The 21,017-nt window shown below is 50.5% G+C and overlaps 1 protein-coding gene across 2 annotated transcripts in view; it reads left to right on the plus strand.

The window, feature by feature from the left end:
• HECTD4 (HECT domain E3 ubiquitin protein ligase 4) overlaps nucleotides 1-21,017 on the plus strand; it is a 170,654-nt gene that overhangs the window by 68,750 nt on the left and 80,887 nt on the right. For both annotated transcript variants that reach the window (XM_075568133.1, XM_075568134.1), the window contains exons 23-29: nucleotides 10,250-10,354; nucleotides 13,487-13,650; nucleotides 14,793-15,026; nucleotides 15,880-16,072; nucleotides 16,946-17,050; nucleotides 17,208-17,296; nucleotides 18,272-18,447. In XM_075568133.1, the coding sequence (XP_075424248.1) occupies nucleotides 10,250-10,354; nucleotides 13,487-13,650; nucleotides 14,793-15,026; nucleotides 15,880-16,072; nucleotides 16,946-17,050; nucleotides 17,208-17,296; nucleotides 18,272-18,447 (1,066 nt within the window). The remainder of the gene's footprint in view (nucleotides 1-10,249; nucleotides 10,355-13,486; nucleotides 13,651-14,792; nucleotides 15,027-15,879; nucleotides 16,073-16,945; nucleotides 17,051-17,207; nucleotides 17,297-18,271; nucleotides 18,448-21,017) is intronic.

Raw genomic sequence — 21,017 nt, forward strand, 5'->3', positions numbered from 1 at the left:
GGGAGCACAGGGATTAGGATACTTTGCACAGACTGGGTCCGGGAGCACAGGGATTAGGATACCTTGCACAGACTAGGTCCGGGAGCACAGGGATTAGAATACCTTGCACAGACTGGATCCCGGGAGCACAGGGATTAGGATACCTTGCACAGACTAGGTCCGGGAGCACAGGGATTAGGATACCTTGCACAGACTGGGTCCGGGGAGCACAGGGATTAGGATACCTTGCACAGACTGGGTCCGGGAGCACAGGGATTAGGATACCTTGCACAGACTGGGTCCGGGAGCACAGGGATTAGGATACCTTGCACAGACTGGGTCCGGGAGCACAGGGATTAGGATACCTTGCACAGACTGGGTCCGGGAGCACAGGGATTAGGATACCTTGCACAGACTGGGTCCTGGAGCACAGGGATTAGGATACCTTGCACAGACTGGATCCCGGGAGCACAGGGATTAGAATACCTAGCACAGACTGGGTCCGGGAGCACAAGGATTAAGATACCTTGCACAGACTGGGTCCGGGGAGCACAGGGATTAGGATACCTTGCACAGACTGGGTCCGGGAGCACAGGGATTAGGATACCTTGCACAGACTGGGCCCGGGAGCACAGGGATTAGAATACCTAGCACAGACTGGGTCCGGGGAGCACAGGGATTAGGATACCTTGCACAGACTGGGTCCGGGAGTACAAGGATTAGGATACCTTGCACAGACTGGGTCCGGGGAGCACAGGGATTAGGATACCTTGCACAGACTGGGTCCGGGGAGTACAGGGATTAGGATACCTTGCACAGACTGGGTCCGGGGAGCACAGGGATTAGGATACCTTGCACAGACTGGGTCCGGGAGCACAGGGATTAGGATACCTTGCACAGACTGGGTCCGGGGAGCACAAGGATTAGGATACCTTGCACAGACTGGGTCCGGGAGCACAGGGATTAGGATACCTTGCACAGACTGGGTCCGGGAGCACAGGGATTAGGATACCTTGCACAGACTGGGTCCGGGGAGCACAGGGATTAGGATACCTTGCACAGACTGGGTCCGGGGAGCACAGGGATTAGGATACCTTGCACAGACTGGGTCCGGGGAGCACAGGGATTAGGATACCTTGCACAGACTGGGTCCGGGGAGCACAGGGATTAGGATACCTTGCACAGACTGGGTCCGGGGAGCACAGGGATTAGGATACCTTGCACAGACTGGGTCCGGGGAGCACAGGGATTAGGATACCTTGCAAAGACTGGGTCCGGGAGCACAGGGATTAGGATACCTTGCACAGACTGGGTCCGGAAGCACAGGGATTAGGATACCTTGCACAGACTGGGTCCGGGAGCACGGGGATTAGGATACCTTGCACAGACTGGGTCCGGGGAGCACAGGGATTAGGATACCTTGCACAGACTGGGTCCGGGAGCACAGGGATTAGGATACCTTGCACAGACTGGGTCCGGGGAGCACAGGGATTAGGATACCTTGCACAGACTGGGTCCGGGGAGCACAGGGATTAGGATACCTTGCACAGACTGGGTCCGGGAGCACAGGGATTAGGATACCTTGCACAGACTGGGTCCGGGAGCACAGGGATTAGGATACCTTGCACAGACTGGGTCCGGGAGCACGGGGATTAGGATACCTTGCACAGACTGGGTCCGAGAGCACAGGGATTAGGATACCTTGCACAGACTGGGTCCGGGAGCACAGGGATTAGGATACCTTGCACAGACTGGGTCCGGAAGCACAGGGATTAGGATACCTTGCACAGACTGGGTCCGGGGAGCACAGGGATTAGGATACCTTGCACAGACTGGGTCCGGGAGCACAGGGATTAGGATACCTTGCACAGAGTGGGTCCGGGGAGCACAGGGATTAGGATACCTTGCACAGACTGGGTCCGGGAGCACAGGGATTAGGATACCTTGCGCAGACTGGGTCCGGGGAGTAGAGGGATTAGGATACCTTGCACAGACTGGGTCCGGGGAGCACAGGGATTAGGATACCTTGCACAGACTGGGTCCGGGAGCACAGGGATTAGGATACCTTGCACAGACTGGGTCCGGGGAGCACAGGGATTAGTATACCTTGCACAGACTGGGTCCGGGAGCACAGGGATTAGGATACCTTGCACAGACTGGGTCCGGGGAGCACAGGGATTAGGATACCTTGCACAGACTGGGTCCGGGAGCACAGGGATTAGGATACCTTGCACAGACTGGGTCCGGGGAGCACAGGGATTAGGATACCTTGCACAGACTGGGTCCGGGAGCATGGGGATTAGGATACCTTGCACAGACTGGGTCCGGGGAGCACAGGGATTAGGATACCTTGCACAGACTGGGTCCGGGGAGCACAGGGATTAGTATACCTTGCACAGACTGGGTCCGGGAGCACAGGGATTAGGATACCTTGCACAGACTGGGTCCGGGGAGCACAGGGATTAGGATACCTTGCACAGACTGGGTCCGGGAGCACAGGGATTAGGATACCTTGCACAGACTGGATCCGGGGAGCACAGGGATTAGGATACCTTGCACAGACTGGGTCCGGGGAGCACAGGGATTAGGATACCTTGCACAGACTGGGTCCGGGAGCACAGGGATTAGGATACCTTGCACAGACTGGGTCCGGGGAGCACAGGGATTAGGATACCTTGCACAGACTGGGTCCGGGAGCACAGGGATTAGGATATCTTGCACAGACTGGGTCCGGGAGCACAGGGATTAGGATACCTTGCACAGACTGGGTCCGGGGAGCACAGGGATTAGGATACCTTGCACAGACTGGGTCCGGGGAGCACAGGGATTAGGATACCTTGCACAGACTGGGTCCGGGAGCACAGGGATTAGGATACCTTGCACAGACTGGGTCCGGGAGCACGGGGATTAGGATACCTTGCACAGACTGGGTCCGGGAGCACAGGGATTAGGATACCTTGCACAGACTGGGTCCGGGAGCACAGGGATTAGGATACCTTGCACAGACTGGGTCCGGAAGCACAGGGATTAGGATACCTTGCACAGACTGGGTCCGGGGAGCACAGGGATTAGGATACCTTGCACAGACTGGGTCCGGGGAGCACAGGGATTAGGATACCTTGCACAGACTGGGTCCGGGGAGCACAGGGATTAGGATACCTTGCACAGACTGGGTCCGGGAGCACAGGGATTAGGATACCTTGCACAGACTGGGTCCGGGGAGCACAGGGATTAGGATACCTTGCACAGACTGGGTCCGGGGAGCACAGGGATTAGGATACCTTGCACAGACTGGGTCCGGGAGCACAGGGATTAGGATACCTTGCACAGACTGGGTCCGGGGAGCACAGGGATTAGGATACCTTGCACAGACTGGGTCCGGGAGCACAGGGATTAGGATACCTTTCACAGACTGGGTCCGGGGAGCACAGGGATTAGGATACCTTGCACAGACTGGGTCCGGGAGCACAGGGATTAGGATACCTTGCACAGACTGGGTCCGGGGAGCACAGGGATTAGGATACCTTGCACAGACTGGGTCCGGGGAGCACGGGGATTAGGATACCTTGCACAGACTGGGTCCGGGGAGCACAGGGATAAGGATACCGTGCACAGACTGGGTCCGGGAGCACGGGGATTAGGATACCTTGCACAGACTGGGTCCGGGAGCACAGGGATTAGGATACCTTGCACAGACTGGGTCCGGGAGCACAGGGATTAGGATACCTTGCACAGACTGGGTCCGGGGAGCACAGGGATTAGGATACCTTGCACAGACTGGGTCCGGGAGCACAGGGATTAGGATACCTTGCACAGACTCGGTCCGGAAGCACAGGGATTAGGATACCTTGCACAGACTGGGTCCGGGGAGCACAGGGATTAGGATACCTTGCACAGACTGGGTCCGGGGAGCACAGGGATTAGGATACCTTGCACAGACTGGGTCCGGGGAGCACAGGGATTAGGATACCTTGCACAGACTGGGTCCGGGGAGCACAGGGATTAGGATACCTTGCACAGACTGGGTCCGGGAGCACAGGGATTAGGATACCTTGCACAGACTGGGTCCGGGGAGCACAGGGATTAGGATACCTTGCACAGACTGGGTCCGGGGAGCACAGGGATTAGGATACCTTGCACAGACTGGGTCCGGGAGCACAGGGATTAGGATACCTTGCACAGACTGGGTCCGGGGAGCACAGGGATTAGGATACCTTGCACAGACTGGGTCCGGGGAGCACAGGGATTAGGATACCTTGCACAGACTGGGTCCGGGAGCACAGGGATTAGGATACCTTGCACAGACTGGGTCCGGGAGCACAGGGATTAGGATACCTTGCACAGACTGGGTCCGGGGAGCACAGGGATTAGGATACCTTGCACAGACTGGGTCCGGGAGCACAGGGATTAGGATACCTTGCACAGACTGGGTCCGGGAGCACAGGGATTAGGATACCTTGCACAGACTGGGTCCGGGGAGCACAGGGATTAGGATACCTTGCACAGACTGGGTCCGGGGAGCACAGGGATAAGGATACCGTGCACTGACTGGGTCCGGGAGCACAGGGATTAGGATACCTTGCACAGACTGGGTCCGGGGAGCACAGGGATTAGGATACCTTGCACAGACTGGGTCTGGGAGCACAGGGAGTAGGATACCTTGCACAGACTGGGTCCGGGAGCACGGGGATTAGGATACCTTGCACAGACTGGGTCCGGGAGCACAGGGATTAGGATACCTTGCACAGACTGGGTCCGGGAGCACAGGGATTAGGATACCTTGCACAGACTGGGTCCGGGGAGCACAGGGATTAGGATACCTTGCACAGACTGGGTCCGGGGAGCACAGGGATTAGGATACCTTGCACAGACTGGGTCCGGGGAGCACAGGGATTAGGATACCTTGCACAGACTGGGTCCGGGAGCACAGGGATTAGGATACCTTGCACAGACTGGGTCCGGGGAGCACAGGGATTAGGATACCTTGCACAGACTGGGTCCGGGGAGCACAGGGATTAGGATACCTTGCACAGACTGGGTCCGGGAGCACAGGGATTAGGATACCTTGCACAGACTGGGTCCGGGAGCACAGGGATTAGGATACCTTGCACAGACTGGGTCCGGGGAGCACAGGGATTAGGATACCTTGCACAGACTGGGTCCGGGGAGCACAGGGATAAGGATACCGTGCACAGACTGGGTCCGGGAGCACAGGGATTAGGATACCTTGCACAGACTGGGTCAGGGGAGCACAGGGATTAGGATACCTTGCACAGACTGGGTCCGGGAGCACAGGGAGTAGGATACCTTGCACAGACTGGGTCCGGGAGCACGGGGATTAGGATACCTTGCACAGACTGGGTCCGGGAGCACAGGGATTAGGATACCTTGCACAGACTGGGTCCGGGAGCACAGGGATTAGGACACCTTGCACAGACTGGGTCCGGGGAGCACAGGGATTAGGATACCTTGCACAGACTGGGTCCGGGGAGCACGGGGATTAGGATACCTTGCACAGACTGGGTCCGGGGAGCACGGGGATTAGGATACCTTGCACAGACTGGGTCCGGGGAGCACAGGGATTAGGATACCTTGCACAGACTGGGTCCGGGGAGCACAGGGATTAGGATACCTTGCACAGACTGGGTCCGGGAGCACAGGGATTAGGATACCTTGCACAGACTGGGTCCGGGGAGCACAGGGATTAGGATACCTTGCACAGACTGGGTCCGGGAGCACGGGGATTAGGATACCTTGCACAGACTGGGTCCGGGAGCACAGGGATAAGGATACCGTGCACAGACTGGGTCCGGGAGCATGGGGATTAGGATACCTTGCACAGACTGGGTCCGGGGAGCACAGGGATTAGGATACCGTGCACAGACTGGGTCCGGGAGCACAGGGATTAGGATACCGTGCACAGACTGGGTCCGGGAGCACAGGGATTAGGATACCTTGCACAGACTGGGTCCGGGGAGCACAGGGATTAGGATACCGTGCACAGACTGGGTCCGGGAGCACAGGGATTATGATAATTTGCACAGACTGGGTCCGGGGAGCACAGGGATTAGGATACCTTGCACAGACTGGGTACGGGGAGTACAGGGATTAGGATACCTTGCACAGACTGGGTCCGGGAGCACAGGGATTAGGATACCGTGCACAGACTGGGTCCGGGAGCACAGGGATTAGGATACCGTGCACAGACTGGGTCCGTGAGCACAGGGATTAGGATACCTTGCACAGACTGGGTCCGGGAGCACAGGGATTAGGATACCTTGCACAGACTGGATCCCGGGAGCACAGGGATTAGGATACTTTGCACAGACTGGGTCCGGGAGCACAGGGATTAGGATACCTTGCACAGACTAGGTCCGGGAGCACAGGGATTAGAATACCTTGCACAGACTGGATCCCGGGAGCACAGGGATTAGGATACCTTGCACAGACTAGGTCCGGGAGCACAGGGATTAGGATACCTTGCACAGACTGGGTCCGGGAGCACGGGGATTAGGATACCTTGCACAGACTGGGTCCGGGAGCACAGGGATTAGGATACCTTGCACAGACTGGGTCCGGGAGCACGGGGATTAGGATACCTTGCACAGACTGGGTCCGGGAGCACAGGGATTAGGATACCTTGCACAGACTGGGTCCGGGGAGCACAGGGATTAGGATACCTTGCACAGACTGGGTCCGGGAGCACAGGGATTAGGATACCTTGCACAGACTGGATCCCGGGAGCACAGGGATTAGGATACTTTGCACAGACTGGGTCCGGGAGCACAGGGATTAGGATACCTTGCACAGACTAGGTCCGGGAGCACAGGGATTAGAATACCTTGCACAGACTGGATCCCGGGAGCACAGGGATTAGGATACCTTGCACAGACTAGGTCCGGGAGCACAGGGATTAGGATACCTTGCACAGACTGGGTCCGGGGAGCACAGGGATTAGGATACCTTGCACAGACTGGGTCCGGGGAGCACAGGGATTAGGATACCTTGCACAGACTGGGTCCGGGAGCACAGGGATTAGGATACCTTGCACAGACTGAGTCCGGGGAGCACAGGGATTAGGATACCTTGCACAGACTGGGTCCGGGAGCACAGGGATTAGGATACCTTGCACAGACTGGATCCCGGGAGCACAGGGATTAGGATACTTTGCACAGACTGGGTCCGGGAGCACAGGGATTAGGATACCTTGCACAGACTAGGTCCGGGAGCACAGGGATTAGAATACCTTGCACAGACTGGATCCCGGGAGCACAGGGATTAGGATACCTTGCACAGACTAGGTCCGGGAGCACAGGGATTAGGATACCTTGCACAGACTGGGTCCGGGGAGCACAGGGATTAGGATACCTTGCACAGACTGGGTCCGGGGAGCACAGGGATTAGGATACCTTGCACAGACTGGGTCCGGGAGCACAGGGATTAGGATACCTTGCACAGACTGAGTCCGGGGAGCACAGGGATTAGGATACCTTGCACAGACTGGGTCCGGGAGCACGGGGATTAGGATACCTTGCACAGACTGGGTCCGGGAGCACGGGGATTAGGATACCTTGCACAGACTGGGTCCGGGAGCACAGGGATTAGGATACCTTGCACAGACTGGGTCCGGGAGCACGGGGATTAGGATACCTTGCACAGACTGGGTCCGGGAGCACAGGGATTAGGATACCTTGCACAGACTGGGTCCGGGGAGCACAGGGATTAGGATACCTTGCACAGACTGGGTCCGGGGAGCACAGGGATTAGGATACTGCACAGACTGGGTCCGGGAGCACAGGGATTAGGATACCTTGCACAGACTGGGTCCGGGGAGCACAGGGATTAGGATACCTTGCACAGACTGGGTCCGGGAGCACAGGGATTAGGATACCTTGCACAGACTGGGTCCGGGAGCACGGGGATTAGGATACCTTGCACAGACTGGGTCCGGGAGCACGGGGATTAGGATACCTTGCACAGACTGCGTCCGGGAGCACAGGGATTAGGCTCCGTGCACAGACTGGGTGCGGGAGCATGAGGATTAGGATAACCTTGCACAGACTGGGTCCGGGAGCACAGGGATTAGGATACCTTGCACAGACTGGGCCCGGGGAGCACAGGGATTAGGATACCTTGCACAGACTGGGTCCGGGGAGCACAGGGATTAGGATACCTTGCACAGACTGGGTCCGGGAGCACAGGGATTAGGATACCTTGCACAGACTGGGTCCGGGGAGCACAGGGATTAGGATACTTTGCACAGACTGGGTCCGGGGAGCACGGGGATTAGGATACCTTGCACAGACTGGGTCCGGGGAGCACAGGGATTAGGATACCTTGCACAGACTGGGTCCGGGGAGCACAGGGATTAGGATACCTTGCACAGACTGGGTCCGGGAGCACAGGGATTATGATAACTTGCACAGACTTGGTCCGGGAGCACAGGGATTAGGATACCTTGCACAGACTGGGTCCGGGAGCACAGGGATTAGGATACCTTGCACAGACTGGGTCCGGGGAGCACAGGGATTAGGATACCTTGCACAGACTGGGTCCGGGGAGCACAGGGATTAGGATACCTTGCACAGACTGGGTCCGGGGAGCACAGGGATTAGGATACCTTGCACAGACTGGGTCCGGGAGCACAGGGATTAGGATACCTTGCACAGACTGGGTCCGGGGAGCACAGGGATTAGGATACCTTGCACAGACTGGGTCCGGGGAGCACAGGGATTAGGATACCTTGCACAGACTGGGTCCGGGAGCACAGGGATTAGGATACCTTGCACAGACTGGGTCCGGGAGCACAGGGATTAGGATACCTTGCACAGACTGGGTCCGGGAGCACAGGGATTAGGATACCTTGCACAGACTGGGTCCGGGAGCACAGGGATTAGGATACCTTGCACAGACTGGGTCCGGGGAGCACAGGGATTAGGATACCTTGCACAGACTGGGTCCGGGAGCACAGGGATTAGGATACCTTGCACAGACTGGGTCCGGGAGCACAGGGATTAGGATACCTTGCACAGACTGGGTCCGGGGAGCACGGGGATTAGGATACCTTGCACAGACTGGGTCCGGGAGCACAGGGATTAGGATACCTTGCACAGACTGGGTCCGGGGAGCACAGGGATTAGGATACCTTGCACAGACTGGGTCCGGGAGCACAGGGATTAGGATACCTTGCACAGACTGGGTCCGGGAGCACAGGGATTAGGATACCTTGCACAGACTGGGTCCGGGAGCACAGGGATTAGGATACCTTGCACAGACTGGGTCCGGGGAGCACAGGGATTAGGATACCTTGCACAGACTGGGTCCGGGGAGCACAGGGATTAGGATACCTTGCACAGACTGGGTCCGGGAGCACAGGGATTAGGATACCTTGCACAGACTGGGTCCGGGAGCACAGGGATTAGGATACCTTGCACAGACTGGGTCCGGGGAGCACAGGGATTAGGATACCTTGCACAGACTGGGTCCGGGTAGCACAAGGATTAGGATACCTTGCACAGACTGTATCCGTGAGCACAGGGATTAGGATACCTTGCACAGACTGTGTCCGTGAGCACAGGGATTAGGATACCTTGCCTGGGCACAGGCTGGAAGTAACTGAAACGCGTTGGGCATCATTTACTTTCAGCTTTTGCTAAAACATTGTGCTTTTTAATGGAAGAAAAAAACAACCTGTTTTATTACGAATGGTTGAGGATATATTATGAATGCAGCGAGAGTGCCACATGACTACCTTTTTGGTTATTATCTCGCCAAAGAATGAAGGTCCTTGTTCATGAAGCAGTGTCAGCGGTTATCTTGCCTTAATGGCTATTCATGACTGTACCCGTTACTGTGCGCTAACAGCTGCCACCATTTCATGGCTGCATCTGTTACTGTGCGCTAACAGCTGCCACCATTTCATGAGTACGTCGCTTAGCTTGGTGTTTGTGGAGGGAATGTAAATCCTGTGCATAAATATGTTGATGAATCTCTTCCTTAATGAGAGCCCCGTTAATTACAAGAGATTAATTTGATATTACCTAGCATTTACACATGAGCATGACTTGAAGTTTGCTTAGACACAGATGATAATGCGTTATACCTAGTCTGATCTGCACTGTGGCCATCTGATATCAGAAGCTGTTTGGCCAAAATATGGGATTTTCATGTCTCGCGACGGAATTTCAGCCCACCCCGCGCTCCCCGCTGCCAGCATGCTGAATGATGTATCCTTATAGCTGTGTGTGTTTTGATTTGTTTTGATTGTTAGGTGGAGGGAGATACTGTCACATTCTCCTTTGAAATGAGAAGTGGACGTGAACACAACACTCCAGATAAGGCTATGTGGGGTTTCTCTTGCACCGTCAGAGCCCAGGTACGTTCACGTTTATTACTGTGGTACAAAGCATGTTTTTTATTTGTAACAGACACAAAGAAATGCAACTCTAAACTTAAACAAATATATAAGCTAACAACATTGCATTTGAATTTTACGTAAAATAACAACATCTGAGAAACGATTATTTAGTCTAGCTCTTACATAGACAGGCATAGCATTACAGGAGAGTGCTGCGCTATTTGAAGAATAAGTGAGGGGTGTTAACATGCAAATAAGATACAGAACTACTGCGCTAATTCCTCAACCAGCATGGCACTCTGAAATGACTTTGTAAAACTGCGGTTGTACGTGTGCTCCTGATATAACAGCATACTACTCTGGACAATGGGACCACAAGTACTAGAATTCTTTAAGGCTACTGATTGGTTTGGTATCTGAGAAAACGTTTGCGTAAGAGTTAGAGCGACGTTAAAAGATATTTTGACCGGTATTTTTTAAAACGTGATCCGTGATATCTGCCAATGACATTAAAGCCAGGAATCGCCAGTTGGGCCGCGATAGCACGAATCGAGCTATGCAACTATGTAACTATGCAGCTATGCAGCTATGCAACTATGTAACATTGCAGACAAGTTTTCTGTGGAACATCCATGTGTCTAGATTTAGATTCACTGAAGAGATACATATATGTATGTGTATATATATATAATATATCTACTATATATTTCTGAGTTCACTGTATGTCTGCGTCCCTAGCGGCAATCTCATTGGTCCCTTGGCCTGCCCGCCCCCGCACCTCTCATTGGCCTGAGGCGGAGTGACGGGCCAAAGGGACACACACACACACACATACACACACATACACACACACACACACACACACACACACACACACACCACCCCCCCCCCCTCCACTCCCGGTGCCCCTCACTCTCTCCCCCCTCCCCACCTCACCCAAATCCCCACGCTCTGCAACATCCCCAGCCGCACCATCACCCTCACCGTGCGCCGCAGCAAACTACAGCCTCCTCCTCCCTCGCGGCGCGGCCCGGGCCTCCTGCTCTCCCCCTCACGTGCGCCGCTACCGGAGGAAGCGCGGACCGGGCCTCCCGCCTCAGATCCACGTGGGAGCGGCCGGACGAGTGAGTGAGCGGCCTTCACCTCCCCTCACCCCCCTTCACCCCCCCTCACCCACCCCTCACCTCCACCCCCTCCCCCCTCCACCCCCCCGGCGCCGCTACAGTCAGCGGGGGAGCGAGCGCCAGGGACACAGCGGGGGAGCGGCCACAACACGCTGCCTCCCGCCTCAGATCCACGTGGGACCTGCCGGACGAGTGAGTGAGCGACCTTCACCTACCTTCACCCAACCCTCACCCCCCTTCACCTCCCCTCACCCACCCCTTACCTCCCCTCACTCCGCTTCCCCTCCCCTCCACCTCCCTTCACCCCCCTTCCACCTCCCCTTCACTCCACCTCCCCTTCACCCCCCCTCCACCTCCCCTCCACCCCCCCCCTTCACCTCCCCTCCACCCCCCCCTTCACCTCCCCTTCACCTCCCCTCCACTCCCCCCTTCACCTCCCCTCCACCCCCCCTTCACCCCCCCTCCACCCCCACCTTCACCCCCCTCCACCCCCACCTTCACCCCCCTCCATCCCCACCTTCACCCACCTTCACCCCCCTCCATCCCCACCTTCACCCCCCTCCACCTTCACCCCCCTCCACCCCCACCTTCACCCCACCTTCACCTTCCCTTCACTCCCCCCTTACAACCTCCCACCACCTCCCCCCTCCTCACCACCTCCCCCCACCTTCACACCACCTCCCCCCCCCCTTCTCCCCTTCCCACCACCCCCCCCCCTTCCCACCACCCCCACCCCCTTCCCACCACATCCCCCCCCTTCCCACCACCTCCCCCCCTTCCCACCACCTCCCCCCCCCTTCCCACCACCCCCCCCTACACATACACGTAGACACACACACGTAGACACACACACACACACACACACACACACACACGTAGACACACACACACGTAGACACAAACACACACACGTATACACAAACACAGACACACACACACACACACACACACGTACACACGCACGTAGACACACACACGTACACGTAGACACACACACGTACACGTAGACACACACATGTACACGTACACACACACACGTGGAGACATACACACACACATATGGAGACATACACACACGTATACACTCACACACGTATACACTCACACGTATACACACACAGGTATACACACACATAATGTATACACACACATGTATACACACACACATGTATACACACACACACACTTATACACACACACATACAATGTATACACACACACACAATGTATACACACAAACATGTATACACACACACAAACATGTATACACGTGTATACACACAATGTATACACACACACAATGTATACACACACACACGTGTATACACACACACGTGTATACACACACACGTGTATACACACACACGTGTATACACACACACATGTGTATACACACACACACATACAATGTATACACACAAACATGTATACACACACACATGTATACACACACACGTACACATACACACACATGTATACACACACACACACACATACAATGTATACACACACTATCCCCAGCACCACCACATCAGCACACCGGTATCCCATGCCCCCCCAGCACACTGGCATTCTTTGCTCCCCGCCATTCCCAGCCCCCATCAACACCATCAGCACTCACACATCGGCACCTTTGCACCTCCCCCATCGGCACACCCACATCCGCACCCCCACATCAGCACCAAACCCTCCCAAATCAGCACACCGATACAATCACCATCAGTACAGCCACAGCAGCACTACCACCGCAGCACTACCACCGCACATGGGCCGCGTGGACCACTCCCCACCCAAATGCCACACCCACACCACAAACATCCCGGGCAACGCCGGGGCTCTCAGCTAGTATATTATATATTTTAAATGTTTGTTTTTCCATTTATATCAAGGGCTATTGAAAAAAATGCATAGAACATCAATGAAATATCAGGACTATATTAGGAGCAAAGAGAAGAAGCATTTTGATTTATTAATAATAGACTTTGCGACCTCATTTCAATGAGTTACGCTGCTTTTTCCTTGGCAGGAGTCCTCAGAGGATGTGTCCGGAGGGTTGCCATTCCTGGTGGACCTTGCTTTAGGTCTGTCTGTGTTGGCTTGTTCTATGCTACGCATCTTATACAATGGTCCAGATATTACCAAAGAAGAAGGGTCATGCCAAGATCTGCTAAGGTCTAAACTTTTACAAAGGTCAGTATATTAATTACCTTGAAGGAATATTGTTTTCAATATTTAAAGTCACAGGATAAATGTTGTAGAAAGTAGAAGTAGAAATTCCTGAACTCTAGGGGGGTCTTTACTCTAGAGGGGTCTTTACTCTAAGGGGCTCTAGAGGGGTCTTGACTCTAGAGGGGTCTTTACTCTAGAGGGGTCTTTACTCTAGAGGGGTCTTTACTCTAGAGGGGTCTTTACTCTAGAGGGGTCTTTACTCTAGAGGGGTCTTTACTCTAGAGGGGTCTTTACTCTAAGGGGCTCTAGAGGGGTCTTGACTCTAGAGGGGTCTTTACTCTAGACGGGTCATTAAAGCTTATAATGACGTTTTATTATTTTGCCTTCTCAATAAAACTTAGCTTTCGTTAAATCGTTTTCAAATTAACGGGATTTTTAGACGGTTTTAATTGATTAACATTTTTCGTACACTTGGGTTAAACCCCCAAAATCTTCAATTAACCTGGAAAATAATTTTTAATTAATTTTGACTCAAAATATTTCCATTATTATTGGATCATAAATAGTGGTTTAGTGGCGTTTGTCAATAGTTTAAATGTATTTAATGAACATTTGAGTCTGAAAGGCCACACTCTTATTTATTCACTACAAAACAAAGAAGTAAACTTCAGATAATTTTCACATTCTTGGTAACTACTTTGTTTTTATCAAATAAAAAAATTATTCCAACCATGCTGCAATGGAATTCTTCTCAGAATTGTATTTAAGGGTTTTTAGGTTTACACTGTGACTGAAAATGAGGTTTAATGTTTTAAAACTCAGAGTGACATTTAATTACTGAAGTCTTTCCTTACATCTACCATAATAAAATAAGATCTGCCAATACTGGGCCATACCCAATGGTCCATCAAGCCCAGTATCCTGTCTTCCACAGGTGACAAGTACTAGAGGCTTCTGGGTGAGCGCATCACTCACTCGTTGCCTCCTGATATGTCCGTGCTGCTAGGATCCATTTATGGACTTTCTCTCCATGGACAGATCTAGCCCTCTCTTAAAGCCGTTAGTGATCGTTTGTCTTCTCTTTGTGACCAGTCACTTTCTGAATGTGCTGCATTGTTGTGGTTATAAAACAAGACTCTTAATGTGTGATTTTTTTGTTGTAGATGTCAGTGGCAGGTAGAAGCCAACGGAGCGTTATCTCCTGCTCTCACCCCGAGTCCTTCTCCGCTGCCCCTGACCATAGAAGAAGACAGAGAATTCACATACCCATCCGATCTCTTGTTACCACCAGCAGGAAACTACTTTGAGCTGGCTAGAATTAGGCTGCCTCCCGGGATCATGATCAAGCTCAGGGAAATATCTGGGCGTGCCCGACCGCAATTCAGACCAAGCATAAAGTATGTGCGGGCATTATTCATTGGAACGTGAATTATTCATTTAGCAATACAGATAATTAATGAATCCTGCTCTTAAAAGCAAATGAATTCTTTTTGATGCTAAAATGTTACCAGTTCATAATAAAGCAGCATTAAGTGAGAGGAAGAGTGTACGCTTTTCTGAGATTCTTTGGCTCCTAATGTTTTGCTTCAGTGTATGTTAATGTTTTAATAATTTGCCATGTTACAAATAATTGATGATGATCATAACGATGGGGCCAAAAGGTGTTTCGGGGAAGAGGATGGATATTTTGTATTTCTTGCCATTAAGTTTTTTAAAGTATCAGTTTCACTTGTCTACTTTTGGTTTAGATCGTGTAGTATGACCTAAAACAAGTCATTAGTAGCCACTTTCCCACACATTCAGTTTCCAATGGGCCAACCCCCCGTGTATTTCCATACTTCTTTAATGTGGTTCGTCTCATGTCATTTGCTAGTTCTTTTAGGCACCCTAACCTGATTTTTCTGATGTACATGAGGAAAGTTGAGTGGCCGGGATAGTGGCGATTAAAGAAACCTAGCGAGGGATTCGCGATTGGGATGGGTCATGTCCTGCTCAATGTTGTGAAGACCTCTTCTGTATAGGAGGAGATTTTAGTCCCATTCTTTTATATGGATCGGAAATCTTCACCACCACTGAGAAAACAACTTCACAGCATGTTAGCTTTACATACTGTCCTACTCAAGCTGAATCAGACGTTTGTCCCTATCAGATGTGCCTTGCATATGGTTAGCTAGTGCACTAAATATTACCCTATTTTTTACACACTTATTGCAAATGTTAAGTTCTAATTCCTCCCATCCTTCCACACAGAGAAGTTATCCACCCCGATGTGATGGAAGAAATGGTCGTTTCCTGTGTCATTAAGCACTTGAACTTGGTTGATGCCTTGCAGTCCTTGATGAACTTTCAGTATCGAGAGGAGCATCTCGAGGAGTATGATTTATTGTGTAAAATTATGGGGGAAACGTTCAAGAAGCTGAATGCCATGGAGCGCCAGCTGCAGGTAAGAACTGAAGAAGACTTTGTGCCAAGTATATAGTTTGTATTATGGCAGCTGATGGATATCCATGTCTAAACCACAATGAGAAGTGATCAGGATGAGAAACTGGTCCATGCTTATGGATATACAGAAATCATGTTGGATGAAGGCCGTATACACATTTATTGGGACTTTATTAAAACGTATTTCAGAGTAGATCCCAAAAGGATCAAAAAAAGGCTCCCTCATATATTGAGCACTCAATGTTAGGGTACAATAGTAAGACTTACAATAGTCTATCGGTATCAATACCTTATAGTGGGACAAAATATGGCCCTTCTCAACCGGATAAGCTCAGAAAAAATAATAAAATTTTATTAGGTAATTACAATTGATCACGATTAAAAACACATAAAAAGCATTCAAACATTAAAAAAAAAAACATACTGAAGTGGTTAGGTGAGCTAGCGATAAATCAATTCGGTATACTAGTGTAGTTGCTCTCCACAGACGTCTAATTAGCGAATATAACTGTTAGTGGACAAGCAGGTAAGTATTACCCTTTATTAATGACTTTATTAAAACCCAAATCCTTTATAATATGTCTGTATAAATAGTATTCCAAATAGACTAACCGGTTTCTCCATAATTATATGATTTATAGTCAAATAAAACATTTAATAAACTTTTTCAATGAACAAATAAATCATTGGGTCTTCAAGAATAAAATCTCAAACATTACCAAATGTGGCATTCGAGATGTTAAACTCTAATGAAACCCCAGGGTTCCACGGGACACAGGTTCAAACCCATTGCTGTTGGCTAAAAAAAAAAGCTAGGACCTGCTTGGTTACTGGATTGACACAGGACTCAGTCGCTGTTTGTTCTGTATTTAAGAGTGTTGCAGAATTGGAGCAGAAGTGGCAAAGTGAAGTGGAAGATGCTTTGAATGGAAAACTGGAGAACAACGCTCCGTTCTTTTACGACTATCACTTTAACGAGGTAAGCAGCAGACAGGGTTTCTCCCAAAGGACGGAAACATTAGCTCTACACTGCAAGGATGTTAGCTTTTTAGTTTCTGAACCATTGGTCCTTATTGTGTAAAACATGTACAGCGATAAAGCCGATTTATACCAACCATGTGTTTGTAAATCCGTAGAGCAAAATGAAAGAGCTGGAGCTGCTATGTTCCATGAAAGAAATCCCCAATGATGGAAGCGATTCAGAGAATATGGTTCTGTCTCTGCGGTAAGTGACATCCAGAAAGAAACTTTCTAAACCGCAGTGATTCTCAGCCATATACTGATGCAACCTACTATGTTACTGAACACTAATTTCAAGTGTAATGGCTGCTCTCCGAATAGGCAGAAGCCAAAGCGTAAATAAGCAGAGATTTATGCCTTCCGGGTGGGGTTCAAACATTGGTCCATTTATTGTGCTATAACTAAATGAAGGTATTTTAAGGTTCTTTGCCCAGGGTTTCTATTTATTATAATAAATAATTGTAAGCCAGTGTGTTGCAATACCCTGGTGTGTCACAACTTTGTACAACAAAACGAATATGTTAGCCGTGTAGTACAATGGCCACTCAGCATCAACTTCCTGTTAGAATGTTTTTGACATCACTTGCTTTTAACTCGCATGAACAATGCAGTTCCCCTGCAGCAGAGCCACGGCTGTCTTTCCACCTTTGATGTTTTGGCACTTCCGGAAGTTCCAACAAGGAGCTGCCGGCGCGCCAATCAGAAATGTGTGGTCATATACTGATGAAAGAAAAACATGTCTTACACACGGTGACCGCACTAGTTTGGATCACCTAAGATAAAGGAGGGAGTCAGCAGAGGGGATTGCTATTTAAAGCAGCAGTTTTTCATTGTCTTCGTGCAATATTAGAGTCCGGCAATGCATTGTAAAATGTGTTTATATAGAGTTCTATATAAAGATGTAGTGTTGCATATTAAATAGAGATGCTTCTGTTGAAGTCTGAGTTCTACTATTTCATGGTTCCCAACGGCAGTCCTCAAGAACCCCCAACAGGTCAGGTTTTATGTATATCCCGGCTTTAGCACTGGTGACTCAATCAGTGGTCCAGTCATTTTGATTGAGCCACATGTGCTGAAATAGGGATATCGTTAAAACCTGACCTGTTCTTGAAGACTGGAGTGTGAACCCCTGTACTATATGAAAAGGACTTTTTTTTAAATTATATTTTCTTCACGTCAGAGAGAAGTTCTTCCAAGAGGTGAACTCCCTAATTCAGAAATCATCCCATCCCATGGCGAAAACCAAAATATTGGTGAAGAGTTTGATGAACAGAGCAGAGCTGCTGTTACACGTCACTATTGCAGCACAATCGGGGATCACAAGAAGCATATCTGGCACACCTACAGAACCACCAGGTATTGTAACACACCTACAGAACCACCAGGTACTGTAACACACCTACAGAACCGCCAGGTACTGTAACACACCTACAGAACCATCAGGTATTGTAACACACCAACAGAACCACCAGGTATTGTAACACACCTACAGACACACCAGGTACTGTAACACACCTACAGAACCGCCAGGTACTGTAACACACCTACAGAACCACCAGGTATTGTAACACACCTACAGAACCACCAGGTATTGTAACACACCTACAGAACCACCAGGTATTGTAACACACCAACAGAACCACCAGGTATTGTAACACACCTACAGAACCACCAGGTACTGTAACACACCTACAGAACCGCCAGTATTGTAACACACCTACAGACCACCAGGTATTGTAACACACCTACAGAACCACCAGGTACTGTAACACACCTACAGAACCGCCAGTATTGTAACACACCTACAGACCACCAGGTACTGTAACACACCTACAGAACCGCCAGTAGTGTAACACACCTACAGAACCACCAGGTATTGTAACACACCAACAGAACCACCAGGTATTGTAACACACCTACAGAACCACCAGGTATTGTAACACACCTACAGAACTGCCAGGTACTGTAACACACCTACAGAACCGCCAGGTATTGTAACACACCTACAGAACTGCCAGGTACTGTAACACACCTACAGAACCGCCAGGTATTGTAACACACCTACAGAACCGCCAGGTATTGTAACACACCTACAGAACCACCAGGTATTGTAACACACCAACAGAACCACCAGGTATAATAACACACCTACAGAACCGCCAGGTATTGTAACACACCTACAGAACCGCCAGGTATTGTAACACACCTACAGAACCACCAGATATTGTAACACACCTACAGAACCGCCAGGTATTGTAACACACCTACAGAACCACCAGGTATTGTAACACACCAACAGAACCACCAGGTATAATAACACACCTACAGAACCGCCAGGTATTGTAACACACCTACAGAACCGCCAGATATTGTAACACACCTACAGAACCGCCAGGTATTGTAACACACCTACAGAACCACCAGGTATTGTAACACACCAACAGAACCACCAGGTATAATAACACACCTACAGAACCGCCAGGTATTGTAACACACCTACAGAACCACCAGGTATTGTAACACACCTACAGAACCACCAGGTATTGTAACACACCAACAGAACCACCAGGTATTGTAACACACCTACAGAACCGCCAGGTACTGTAACACACCTACAGAACCACCAGGTATTGTAACACACCAACAGAACCACCAGGTATTGTAACACACCAACAGAACCACCAGGTATTGTAACACACCTACAGAACCGCCAGGTATTGTAACACACCTACAGAACCGCCAGGTACTGTAACACACCTACAGAACCACCAGGTATAATAACACACTTACAGAACCGCCAGGTATTGTAACACACCTACAGAACCGCCAGGTATAATAACACACCAACAGAACCACCAGGTATTGTAACACACCTACAGAACCGCCAGGTATTGTAACACACCTACAGAACCACCAGGTATTGTAACACACCAACAGAACCACCAGGTATAATAACACACCTACAGAACCGCCAGGTATTGTAAGACACCTACAGAACCACCAGGTATTGTAACACACCTACAGAACCACCAGGTATTGTAACACACCAACAGAACCACCAGGTATTGTAACACACCTACAGAACCGCCAGGTACTGTAACACACCTACAGAACCACCAGGTATTGTAACACACCAACAGAACCACCAGGTATTGTAACACACCAACAGAACCACCAGGTATTGTAACACACCTACAGAACCGCCAGGTATTGTAACACACCTACAGAACCGCCAGGTACTGTAACACACCTACAGAACCACCAGGTATAATAACACACTTACAGAACCGCCAGGTATTGTAACACACCTACAGAACCGCCAGGTATAATAACACACCAACAGAACCACCAGGTATTGTAACACACCTACAGAACCGCCAGGTATTGTAACACACCTACAGAACCACCAGGTATTGTAACACACCTACAGAACCACCAGGTATTGTAACACACCTACAGAACCACCAGGTGTTGTAACACACCTACAGAACCGCCAGTAGTGTAACACACCTATAGAACCGCCAGTAGTGTAACACACCTACAGAACCGCCAGTAGTGTAACACACCTACAGAACCGCCAGTAGTGTAACACACCTACAGAACCGAAAGTAGTGTAACACACCTACAGAACCGCCAGTATTGTAACAAACAGCACAATTCTCTGTTCTCAATGATGTTTAGAGGTTATGATGATGCTGTGTTGGATCAGAGAGGATTGGAACATTAATCTTATTTAAAATAGCATTGCATTAATACAAAAGTAGTGTAGTAATAAACATAAATATTACAGGGCAGCACAGCCACGTGAAATCTCTGTTGCTTGGAGTTTGCAAATAAGATATTTAAAGCATTAATATAAAAGCCAATCAGCTATTTCGATGTTCTCTGCAGAGTACCTGCGTGTGATTTCTGGTCACAAGCTTTGT

Source organism: Ascaphus truei, chromosome 13 (genome assembly GCF_040206685.1).
Source record: "Ascaphus truei isolate aAscTru1 chromosome 13, aAscTru1.hap1, whole genome shotgun sequence".
Taxonomy (NCBI): Eukaryota; Metazoa; Chordata; class Amphibia; order Anura; family Ascaphidae; genus Ascaphus; species Ascaphus truei.